Source organism: Rhinoraja longicauda, chromosome 9 (genome assembly GCF_053455715.1).
Source record: "Rhinoraja longicauda isolate Sanriku21f chromosome 9, sRhiLon1.1, whole genome shotgun sequence".
NCBI classification, from domain to species: domain Eukaryota; kingdom Metazoa; phylum Chordata; class Chondrichthyes; order Rajiformes; family Arhynchobatidae; genus Rhinoraja; species Rhinoraja longicauda.
Window position 1 is genome coordinate 62,968,159 of NC_135961.1, and position 13,025 is coordinate 62,981,183.

At 48.6% G+C, this 13,025-nt stretch overlaps 1 protein-coding gene across 1 annotated transcript in view; it reads left to right on the plus strand.

The window, feature by feature from the left end:
• The window catches only part of plcb1 (phospholipase C beta 1), a 641,072-nt gene that overhangs the window by 376,703 nt on the left and 251,344 nt on the right, over nucleotides 1-13,025 (plus strand). Inside the window, exon 4 of the mRNA XM_078405993.1 lies at nucleotides 12,475-12,615. Within this exon, the coding sequence (XP_078262119.1) occupies nucleotides 12,475-12,615 (141 nt within the window). The remainder of the gene's footprint in view (nucleotides 1-12,474; nucleotides 12,616-13,025) is intronic.

Genomic DNA, 13,025 nt, shown 5'->3' on the forward strand with positions numbered 1-13,025 from the left:
TTCATTCTCTTCGATGTTTCTCTGTCACAATTTTAAGTGTTTTTTTCTGAGGCCAATTAAACCTGCAAATCTGCACGTCTTTGGAGTGTGGGACGAAACCGGAGCGCCCGGAGAAAACCCACGCAGGTCACGACGAGAACGTGCAAACGCAGCCGTGCAGACAGCAGCCGTAGTCAGGATCGGCGCTGGCCGGGTCTCTGGCGCTGTGAAGCAGCAACTCTACCGCTGCGCCAACCTCGCATCTAAAGCAGTTAACGTTAGACCAGCCATGATCACATTGAATGGCGGTGCTGGCTCGAAGGGCTGAATGGCCTCCTCCTGCACCTATTGTCTATTGTCTATTGTCTAACGCTTTTAGTCATCGCTTATTAATTCTGGCGATTTCCATTCCGGAATTCATGACAAAATGTGGGGAAAGGATAATAACAGGGTTGGTAAATGATGGGTGCATGTGGCTGGTTGATGGATGGGGCAGGCTCGATGGGCCGCAGGGCCTGTATCGCTGCCTTGTGTCTCCACCACTCTACATTTAACTTACGAACCTGCGTGTGTAAAATTCCCGTCTGCCATTTTGAGTGAAGTTGACGTCCTGAATTAAAATAGCCTAAAGATTGCTTTAGAATAATGTGGGCAGTATTCGATTTGTGCACATCAGTCATCCAGCAATGAGAACATTTCCTTACTTCCGAAATGTTGTACATTATTTGGTCACCATGATGATTGCTTTTATAAATAGACCCTTGGGATTAAACTGATGCACATGCAAAGAGGAAACGGAGAAATACTTTTATTTTTTTTCCCCCTACAGGTTGTTTAATCATTGTAAGGTATGGCATGGAAATAGGCCATTCAGCCCATCGAGTCCATGCTGGCACACCCATCGATCACCCGTCCACATTAAGGGGTGGCACGGTGGCGCGGCGTTAGAGTTGCCGCCTCACAGCGCCAGAGACCCGGGTTCGATCCCGACTACGGGTGCTGTCTGTACGGAGTTTGTACGTTCTCCCCGTGACCCGCGTGGGTTTTCTCCGAGATCTTCGGTTTCCTCCCTCACTCCAAAGACGTACGGGTCTGTGGTTTTATTGGCTTTGGTATAGATGTAAATCGTCCCTAATGTGTGTAGGGCCGTGTTCATGTGCGAAGATCGCTGGTCGGCACGGACCCGGTGGGCCGAAGGGCCTGTTTCCGCCCTGTGTCTCTAAATCTAAAAACAAAATCTTAAGATAGCGTACATGTGTGTAGCAGTAGGACACTGAGACAGTGCACAGAGTGGCCAGTTTGGTGCCATTTTCAAGTCCCAGTTGTTGTTAGTGGAGGGATCTTGACCTGACCATGAAGGCCCGTTGCCATGGCGGCGTTGCAGGGTGGGCCTGGCCAAGCGTAGCCGTCATTGCCTTCCGCGAAGATGAAGGGCCTCTTGTGTCCTCTAGCGAAGAAGAACAATCAAGCGAGCGGCACGGTGGCGCAGCGGTAGAGTTGCTGCCTTACAGCGCTTCCAGCGCCAGAGACCCGTGATCGATCCTGACTACGGGTGCTGTCTGTATGGAGTTTGTACGCTCTCCCCGTGACCCACATGGGTTTTCTCCGAGATCTTCGGTTTCCTCCCACGCTCCAAAGACATACGGGTCTGTGGGTTGATTGGCTTTGATATAGATGTAAATTGTCCCTAGTGTGTGTAGGGCCGTGTTCATATGTGGGGATCGCTGGTCGGCACGGACTCGGTGGGCCAAAGGGCCTGTTTCCTTGCTGCATCTGAACTAAACTAAACTGAACATTAATCGACTTCTCCAACTTTAGATAGTTCCTCTGTCCCTCTCTTCTCCTCCCCCTTCCCAGATATCCCTCTATCTTCCTGTCTCCACCTATATCCTTCCTTTGTCCCGCCCCCCATGACATCAGTATGAAGAAGGGTCTCGACCCAAAACGTCACCCATTCCTTCTCTCCTGAGATGCTACCTGACCTGCTGAGTTACTCCAGCATTTTGTGGAAACATTGATTTTATGTCATCCCAATTTCTCATCCACCCCCGAAATACCAGGGGCAATTTACAGAGGCCAATTAACCTACAAACCTACTCGTCTTTGGGATGTGGGAAGGAAAAAGGATCAACTGGAGGGACTAGAGGGCCTGAGCTCTAGGGAGAGGTTGGGCAGACTAGGACTTTATTCCTTGGGATACAGGAAGGTGAGGGGTGATCGTTTAGAGGTGTAGAAGATCTTGAAGGGTACAGATCGGGAAAAATGCAGTCTTTTACTCAGAGTTGGGGAATCGGGAACCAGAGGTCATGGGTGTCGGGTGAGAGGCAAAAGACTTAATAGGAACCTGTGAGGGGGCACTTTTATCACCAGAGGCCAGTGGGTGTATGGAACAAGCTGCCAGGGGAGGTCATTGAGGCAGGTACTACAACCATTTTTATAAGAAATTTGGACAGGTTACATGGAGAGGAAAGGTTTAGAGGGAAATGGGCCAAATGTGGGCAGGTGGGACTTTTTTATTCCTTTACTAGACCAAGTGGACCCGTTGGGCCCAAACCTCTCCTGCATTGGTGCAGCGCCCTGTCCTCCCCCACTCCCCTCTCTCCTCAACTCCCCTCTCCCTTCTCCCCCACTCCCCCCTCCCTCCACCCTCCTCCCCTCCCCTCCTTTTAAACTTTAAAATGTGAATAACTTAAAAAATATAAGACCGATTTCAATAAAACTGCTTGCATTATCACTAAAGTGATGACGGTGAGTCAGGTGGGCCTAAAATTGTCGCTCTATCGTGTACCGTTTTGGCAGAAGTTCAGTCACAAACAAGATAACAAACGAGAGTTTTAGTATTATAGATATTCCTTTATTTGTCCCACACCGGGGAAATTTGCAGTGTTACGGCAGCAAAGTGGATAGCAAGAGACATTCATTGTAAATAAGAATAAAGACAAGGATAATTGTCATCATTTACTGTGTTTTTCCTTTACTGTTACTGTTGACTCGTCTGCTGGGAGCAGTGCTGGTTGTGCAGTCTCACAGCAGCGGGAAGGAAGGACCTCCGATATCTCTCCTTCACGCACTCGGGGTGAAGGAGTCCGTCACTGAAGGAGCTACTCAGTGCAGTGACTGTGTCCTGCATGGGGTGGGAGTCGTTGTCCAGCGGCGATGTTAGCTTTGCCATCACCCTCCTCTCTCCCACCACCTGCACTGAGTCGAGGGGGCAACCCAGGACAGAGCTGGCCTTCCTGACCAGCTTGTAGAGTCTCTTCCCCTCCGCCGCTGAGATGCTGCTGCTCCAGCAGACCACTGCATAGAAAATGGCCGATGCCACCACCGTGTTGTAGAAGGTCCTTAGGAGTGTCCCCTGCACTCCAAAGGACCTGAGTCTCCTCAGCAGGTAAAGTCTGCTCTGGCCCTTTTTCTACAGTGCATTACTAGGTGAATTCCCGGAATGGCGGGACTGTCATATGTTGAAAGACTGGAGCGACTAGGCTTGTATACACTGGAATTTAGAAGGATGAGAGGGGATCTTATCGAAACGTATAAGATTATTAAGGGGTTGGACACGTTAGAGGCAGGAAACATGTTCCCAATGTTGGGGGAGTCCAGAACCAGGGGCCACAGTTTAAGAATAAGGGGTAGGCCATTTAGAACGGAGATGAGGAAAAACTTGTGAATCTGTGGAATTCTCTGCCTCAGAAGGCAGTGGAGGCCAATTCTCTGAATGCATTCAAGAGAGAGCTAGATAGAGCTCTTAAGGATAGCGGAGTCAGGGGGTATGGGGAGAAGGCAGGAAGGGGATACTGATTGAGAATGATCAGCCATGATCACATTGAATGGCGGTGCTGGCTCAAAGGGCCGAATGGCCTACTCCTGCACCTATTGTCTATTGTCCATTGCATTGATATTTTCGGTCCAGTCAGGTTTATTGTTAAGGTAAATACCCAGGTACTTATAAGAGTCCACCCTCCCGATGTCCATTCCCTGGATGTTCACCTTGTGTAGATGGGGCATCTTCGTCGGCATGGGCAAGTTGGGCCGAAGGGCCTGTTTCCGTGCTGTATGATTCTATGACACATGCCAACCCGTCCCCTAACCCTAACCTCAGGTCTCCAAGGAATATCACATCACAAAGATGGCATGAGCACCCAGGAGGTCGATCACTGGGTCACCATTGGATTTGGTTAATAATATTTGCTTTGGAGACATGTTCTATGGGACATACATCGGGCGGCACGGTGGCGCAGTGGTAGGACTGCTGCCGTACAGTGCCAGAGACCCGGGTTCGATCCCGGGTGCGGACTCGGTGGGCTGAGGGGCCCGTTTCCACGCTGTATCTCCAAACATAGAAACGTAGAACATGGAAACATAGAAAAATAGGTGCAGGAGTAGGCCATTCGGCCCTTCGGCCCTTCGAGCCAGCACCGCCATTCAATATGATCATGGCCGATCATCCACAATCAGTACCCCATTCCTGCTTTCTCCCCGTACCCCTTGATTCCTTTAGCCCTAAGAGCTAAATCTAACTCTCTCTTGAAAACATTTAAACTAAACGAAGCGAGAGAAAAACAAACGGCTTGGTGTTTAGGCCGGATATTTGGAAGTAGGGGATGCAGATTCTCTGAGGGAAACCAAACTAAACTAAACTAAACTGAACTAATCACACTGCAAACTGTGGAGAAAAGTGAGAGTTGGTCTATTTTCATTTGCTTGCCACTTGCATTGTGTTTAACGCCATTCACTTCAAGAACAAATCTTGCGAGCTAAGCCTTTAACTATTCTTGCAGATATTTAATGATCAGTTTCACTTAAAGACTTTATTTTCATCTGCTATTGTTGATCGCTGTTATTAAGGTGGAGATAATACCATACTTCTGGGTGTCACAGAATGAGGCTACCAACTGGGACTGAAGACATTTCCAGAGTCTTGATCATTTAAGAGATGCAGCGCGGAAACAGGCCCTAGGGCTAGAGTTGCCAACTGTCCCGTATTAGCCGGGACATCCCGTATTTTGGGCTAAATTGGTTTGTCCTGTACGGGACCGCCCTTGTCCCGTATTAGGCTCGGGGGAGCTGTAGGCCGCAGGTCTGGACAGTGTAGGCCCGGAGGCCCGGGCGCCGCCTAACAGAGGTTACGTAGCAACCCGCCTCCCGGCCCAGGCGGCCGCCATTGGTGGAGTGGGAGCACGTGGCCGCTGGCTGGGTGAGGTCATGTGGTGTGCGGGGCGGTGACGTCACATTGTCCCTTATTTGGGAGTGAGATAGTTGGCACCCCTACCTTTGGCCCACCCAGTCCGCACCGACCATCGATCACACTTTCACACTAGTTCTATCGTATACGCTAGGCGGTTTCTCGTAAACCTCATCTGGACCCTCTCCAAAGCCAGCACATCCGTCCTCAGATATGATGCCCAAAACTGCTCACAAAACTGCTCATTGAAACTTACCGAATAGTGAGCGGCCTGGATAGAGTGGATGTGGAGAGGATGTTTCCACTGGTGGGGGAGTCTGGATCAGGGGCCATAGACTCAGAATAAAAGGAAGATTCCTTCTAGAAGGAGATGAGGAGGAATTTCTTACGTCAGAGAGTTGTGAATCTGTGGAATTCTCTGCCACAGAAGGCAGCGGAGGCCAATTCACTGGATGTTTTCAAGAGAGAGCTAGATAGAGCTCTTTGGGCTAAAGCAATCAAGGGATGTGGGGGAGAAAGCAGGAACAGGTTATTGATATTAGATGGTGTAAGAAAATAACTGCAGATGCTGGTACAAATCGAAGGTATTTATTTCACAAAATGCTGGAGTAACTCAGCGGGTCAGGCAGCATCTCAGGAGAGAAGGAATGGGTGACGTTTCGGGTCGAGACCCTTCTTCAGTCTGAAGAAGGGTCTCGACCCGAAACGTCACCCATTCCTTCTCTCCTGAGATGCTGCCTGACCCGCTGAGTTACTCCAGCATTTTGTGAAATAAATACTGATATTAGATGATCAGCCATGATCATATTGAATGGCGGTGCTGGCTCGAAGGGCCGAACGGCCTACTCCTGCACCCATTTTTTCTATGTTTCTCTGTTTCAATGGATATTTTTAAGATGAATAGATTCTTGATGAGCACGGATGTTCAGGGGTTATGGGGGGGGAGAAGGCAGGGGAATGGGGTTGAGAGGGAGAGATTGATCAGCCATGGTTGAATGGCGGAGCAGACCTGATGGGCCGAATGGCCTAATTCTGCTCCCATCAGCTTATGAACTGATGAGATGCGGTCTGACCAGTGCCCTATAAAGCCTCACTCCCTATAATTCCATTTCCCTTCTCCACACCTCCGTATTCTCTACAATAGACAATAGACAATAGGTGCAGGAGTAGGCCATTCGGCCCTTCGAGCCAGCACCGCCATTCAATGTGATCATGGCTGATCATTCTCAATCAGTACCCCGTTCCTGCCTTCTCCCCATACCCCCTGACTCTGCTATCCTTAAGAGCTCTATCTAGCTCTCTCTTGAATGCATTCAGAGAATTGGCCTCCACTGCCTTCTGAGGCAGAGAATTCCACAGAATCACAACTCTCTGACTGAAAAAGTTTTTCCTCATCTCCGCTCTAAATGACCTACCTCTTATTCTTAAACTGTGGCCCCTGGTTCCGGACTCCCCCAACATTGGGAACATGTTTCCTGCCTCTAACGTGTCCAACCCCTTAATAATCTTATATGTTTCGAACATGTTTCGATATGGGAACATGTTTCTACACCCCCTCGGCCTCAATATCTGTCCACTCTCCACGATTCCCGCCCTTTGTCTCCACTCCCTATCGCCCAGTTCACACATCCCACCCCCCCCCCCCCATCTTTTTCCCCACTCCATCAAATTATTCATCTCCTTTCCAGCCTCTTTTTCCAAGCTGTTCCATTTGCTGTAGATCTTAAATTGTGCAATTATGTTATCGTTACAATGCAATTAAAATTACAACTACCTCGCAAATACATTTTTATGATTGCGTGATTAATTGAGCTTAATTATCTTCATCACCCAACAGCCCTAATTATGGTGTTCGAGACATTGTTGTGGTGCAGTACATTGTTCCGTTTTCAATGGTGAAAATGATAGAAACATAGAAGCACAGAAAATAGGTGCAGGAGGAGGCCATTCGGCCCTTCGAGCCAGCACCGCCATTCATTGCGATCATGGCTGATCGTCCACAATCAGTAACTCGTGCCCGACTTCTCCCCATATCCCTTGATTCCACTAGCCCCCAGAGCTCTATCTAACTCATTTCTCTTAAAATCATCCAGTGACTTTTGGCCTCCACTGCCCTCTGTGGCAGCGAATTCCACAAATTCACAACTCTCTGGGTGTAAAAGTTCCTTTCTCACCTCAGTTTTAAATGGCCTCCCCTTTATTCTAACACTGTGGCCCCTGGTTCTGGACTCCTGGTTCTGGAATAATGCTCATAACATAACATAACATAACAAAACTTTATTGTCACTCGGCACAACACCGAACGAAATTTCAGCAGTCACAAGACACAGCAAAAAAAGAAAAGAACACAGGACACCCGACCCCAACACAAACATCCATCACAGTGACTCCAAACACCCCCTCACTGTGATGGAGGCAACAAAACTTCCCCTCTCCTCCCCCCGCACCCACGGACATAATGTTTAGTTTAGTTTAGTGCAGTTTACAGATACGGCACGGAACCAGGCCCTTCGGCCCACCGAGTCCGTACCGAACGGTGATTCCCCGCACACTAACACTATCCTGCACACACTTGGGACAATTTACTGATACCAAAGCCAATTAATCTACAAACTTGTACGTCTTTGGAGTGTGGGAGGAAGCCGAAGATCTCGGAGAAAACCCACGCTGTCACGGGGAGAACGGACAGACAGCACCCGTAGTCGGGATCGAACCCGGGTCTCTGGCGCTACAAGCGCTGTAAGGCAGCTACTCTACCACTGCACCACCAGTGGGTGTAATAAATGATGGGAAAAGGGGGATGAATTTACACTAAATCTGTAAAATAATAAACTGTCTGCACAGTAAAAAGCAAGGACATAGGTTATAAATCTTATAGAGGTGCATGAAATCATGAGAGGAAAAGATCGGGTAGACACACAGAGTAGGCGAATCGAGGACCAGAGGACACAGGTTCAAGGTGAAGGGGGAAAGATTTTACAGGAATCTGAGGGGCAACGTTTTTTCACACAAAGGGTGAAACGAGCCGCCAGAGGAGGTAGTTGAGGCAGAGACTATTGCAACGTTTAAGAAACAATTGGACAGGTACATGGATAGGACAGGTTTGGAGGGATACGGGTTAAATGCAGGCAGGTGGATCTAGTTTAGATGGGACATGTTGGCCAGCGTGGGCAAGTTGAGCTGATGGACCTGTTTCCACGCTGTGTCACTCTGTGACTCCAGCGACAGTGTTCATTGCAACAGATGGCTGTGGAGACCAAGTCAGTGGGTATTTTCAAGGCAGAGATTGATAGACTCTTGATTGGTACAGGTGTTACGGGTTATGGAGTGAAAGCAGGAGAATGGGATTATAGACAATAGACAATAGGTGCAGGAGGAGGCCATTCGGCCCTTCGAGCCAGCACCGCCATTCAATGTGATCATGGCTGATCATTCTCAATCAGTACCCCGTTCCTGCCTTCTCTCCATACCCCCTGACTCCGCTATCCTTAAGAGCTCTATCTAGCTCTCTCTTGAATGCATTCAGGGAATTGGCCTCCACTGCCTTCTGAGGCAGAGAATTCCACAGATTCACAACTCTCTGGCTGAAAAAGTTTTTCCTCATCTCAGTTCTAAATGGCCTACCCCTTATTCTTAAACTATGGCCCCTTGTTCTGGACTCCCCCAACATTGGGAACATGTTTCCCACCTCTAACGTGCCTTGAGAGAGAAAGATATATAGGCCGTGATTAAATGGCAGAGTAGAAACATAGAAACATAGAAAGTAGGTGCATAGAAACATAGAAAAATAGGTGCATTTGGCCCTTGGAGCCAGCACCGCCATTCATTGTGATCATGGCTGATCGTCCACAATCAGTAACCCGCACCTGCCTTCTCCCCACATCCCTTGATTCCGAGTAGACGGTGGGCCGAATGGCCTAATTCTGCTCCTATCACTTATCAATTCTTGAATAGAAAAAATAATACAACATGCTGGTCTGGTCACATCATCTTGAAGAGAAGAACCATCCTATTTTAAGTCATCCTATTATTTCTGTCGATGTCTCATGTATGTATCCTAAGCTACCGAGCCTGTAACATAATAGATATTACGTTAGAGCCTCTAACATAATAGATATTATGTCCTGCTGAGTTACTCCAGCATTTTGTGAAATGATAGATATTTCAGGTTTGCATTTTTTGTTGGTGTTGATCACTAATTGCATTCGATAGAAAGTTGAATCAGTGCACAAGGGCAAATGTCGAGAAAAATAAAAATAATTATGCCCACAATAACATTTCAAAACTGGTCCTGGCTTTAATGAAAGCTATCCGAGCTGGATTATCTGATGGGTCCCCCCAAGGCTGTGTCCATAATGCGTCTGAAATCCTTCTTGAATTGAATTGAGATTGTGTTATTTGTTGGGGTATAAATAGATACCGTTTGATGCATTGATTCGCTCTGAACGTTTCTGAAATGCCCGAGCTTTGGTGTGATGGGAACCTGCAGTGAAATGTCCTCTGATGTGTTGCTCCCCTCCGTTCACATCTGACCAGCGAGCCCAATTTTATTTTCCTGCCTCGATCTTTCACCAAACGTACCCTGACAGAAGGGCAGTGTGTCGGAAGGAACTGCAGGTGCTGTTTTTGCACTGAAGACGGACGCAAAATGCTGGAGTAACTCAGCGGGGCAGGCAGCATCTCGGGATGCGATGCGATACGCTAGAACGTTATTTATCCCAGGAGGGAGATTTGTCTGCCAACAACAGTCATAAACAACAACAAGATACGCGAGACATGAGATTAAAGGATTGGGGGATGTGCAAAGATTGGGGGGTGGAGTCAGTCTACCCCACGACAGAAGGGGGAGGAGTTGTTCAGTTTGATAGCCACAGGGAAGAAGGATCTCCTGTGGCGTTCGTTCTGTGCTGCCATCTTGGTGGAACCAGCGAGATTGTCTGTGCAGCATCAATCGAATGTCACCCCCAAAAAAAAAAGAATCATAAGAACAGAGACTGGCGGAAAAGATGTTTTCATGAAGTAAAAAATATTAATTTACGATGCTATTTACTCGGATCCGCTCGGAATGGCAGGCGATGTGGAAGATTACATCTCATCATCTTTCTGCTCCACACACCACTTCAATTTACAATTTTACACATGGCAAGCCTTCATCGTCTGCCGTGTCACATCTCAGAGAGGCTCAGCCGACTTAGAGAATCTCCCTGAGTAGGACAAAAAACTGCAGATGCTGGTTTAAATCGAAGGTAGACACAAGATGCTGGAGTAACTCAGCGGGTCAGGCAGCATCTCTGGAGAGAAGGAATGGGTGACGTCACCCATTCCTTCTCTCCAGTGATGCTGCCTGACCCGCTGAGTTACTCCAGCGTCTTGTGTCGACCCTTGAGAATCTCCTTGGCTTTTGTCTCTGATGGTTTGGATTTTCGTTCTTTAGAGGTGACTGCGCGGAAACAGGCCCTTCGGCCCACCGAGAACATGCCCACCATCGATCGCCCGCGTTCGCTCGCCTTCCGCGTTATCCCGCTTTCCCATCCACTCCCCACACACTGGTGGGGGGGGGGGGACAATTTTGACAGGGGGAAAATTAACCGACAGACCCGCGCCTCTTTGGGATGTGGGAGGAAACTGGAGCACCCGGAGAAAACCCACGCTGGTCGGTGCGGACTCGGTGGGCCGAAGGGGCCTGTTTCAATGCTGTATCTCTATAACTGAAACTAAACGAAGCTAAGCAGTTAAGCACACAGGTGGTGTCCCAAAGAAGTGGAAAATACATGAATGTTAGCACCTCCATCCCTGAGAGCAGAGGTGGGATTCTGAGTGCCCTATATTGGATGGATGTGTTGCAGTTAAGCAGCAAACGATGGCACTGTGGTGCAGTGGTAGAGTTGCTGCCCCACAGTGTCTGCCTGTCCTTTCTTCTGTTTTTGTTATTTTATCGTTGTGTTAAAAGTATGTTTTAGTGTTCCTTGGTTTGTTTTATGTGGAGGTGGGGGGTGAGGAGGGGGGGAGTTGGGGGAAACTTTTTTTCAATCTCTTACTGCGACGGAGATGCGATTTTTCTCGTGTCGTATCTCCGTCCCCACTGCGGCCTAACGTCGAGGAGTTGGCGGCCTTGGAGACCGGCCCGGCGCTTCGAGCCGCAGGCGCGGCACGGACTTTAACATCGCGGAGCTTGCCATCCCTTTGCCGAGGATCGACCGTGGAGAGCTCCGACCGCGGGGCCTGTGAACTTTAACGCCGTGAAGCCCGTGGTCTCTGGTAAGAAGAGGCCCACTCGGGAGCTCCACGCCGCGGAGAGAGTTTCAATCCGTCCCGACGCCGGAGTCTCGATCGCCCCGACGCGAGGGCCGCGGACAGTCGGCAGCGGCGACTGCAGACGGTTCAACAGCCCCGACCGCGGGTGAACAATGAGGAAGTTGATTGGACTTTATTACCTTCCATCACAGTGAGGAATGTGGAATCCACTGTGGTGGATGTTTATGTTAAATGTTACTGTAGTGTGTCATGTTTACGGCTGTGTGTCTTGTTGCTTTTCACTTAGTATGGCTGTACGGTAACTCAAATTTCACTGTACATTAATTGGTGCATGTGACCAATAAATTGACCTTGAGACCTTGAAACCTTAAAGAATAACGGTGGAATGACTGATTTCTGACATTTGGGAAATCGAAACGAGTCTTAACAAATACATCTTTGTGCTTAGTGCGACGAATTAAATGCTTTTGATCGATGTAATACTGAAGGGTCCGGAGAAGGATTTCGACCCGAAACATCACCTATAGAAATAGCAATGTCGAGATTTTAACAAAAAGTCAAACGAATAAAGCATGTAACTAAACATCTTGCAGAGTTGATCACAACGTTTTGGAGGAGACCGCGAGGAACTGCAGAGGCTGGAACCCTGAGCAAAAAAACACAAAAATGCTAGAGTAACTCAGTGGGTCAGGCAGCATCTGGGGAGAAAATGGGCAGGTGGTGTTTTGGGTTGGGACCGTTCTTTCGATTGATTGGAGTGGAGGAGAGAGAGCTGTAAAAAAAAGGTGGTCTGAAGAAGGGTCCCGACCTGAAAAATCACCCGTTCCTTTTCTCCAGAGATGTTGACTGACTTGGCTGAGTTACTCCAGCATTTTGTCCATCATTTTGTGACTCTGTGCGTTTACCCGATCTATTCCTCGCGTGATTGTTGGCTGAACAATTTGTTATACAGCAGGATTGTTAATGGATGTCCCTCCTCGTTTTCTGTTGTTGATATGGGGTTGAGACCGACAGAGGTGAGGCGTGGCACTAAAACCCATGTTTAATTATTTTGCCAGGACACAAAGCTCCGGGAACTGTTGGACGTCGGGAATCAAGGAAGCCGTCTGGAGAACAGGATGGTGACGGTCGTCTACGGTCCCGACTTGGTCAACATCTCCTATCTCAACTTCATGGCCTTCCAAGAAGATGTAGCTAAGGTACTGATGCGATACGATATGACACGATGCGATCGAACTTTATTTATCCCCGGAGGGAAATTTTAGTTTAGTTTACTTTAGAGACACAGCGCGGAAACAGACCCTTCCGCGCCGACCAGCGATCCCCACACATTAACACAAACTAGGGACAATTTACACGTATACCAAGCCAATTAACCTACAAACCCGTACGTCATTGGAGCGTGGGAGGAAACCGAAGATCTCGGAGAAAACCCGCGCAGGTCACGGGGAGAACGTACAAACTCCGTACAGACGGCCCCCGTAGTCAGGATGGAACCCGGGTCTCCGGCGCTGCGAGGCAGCGACTCTACCGCTGCGCCACCGTGCCGCCCCATTGGTCTGCCAACAGTCATAAAAACACAAGAAGATACGTGAAACATGAAATAATA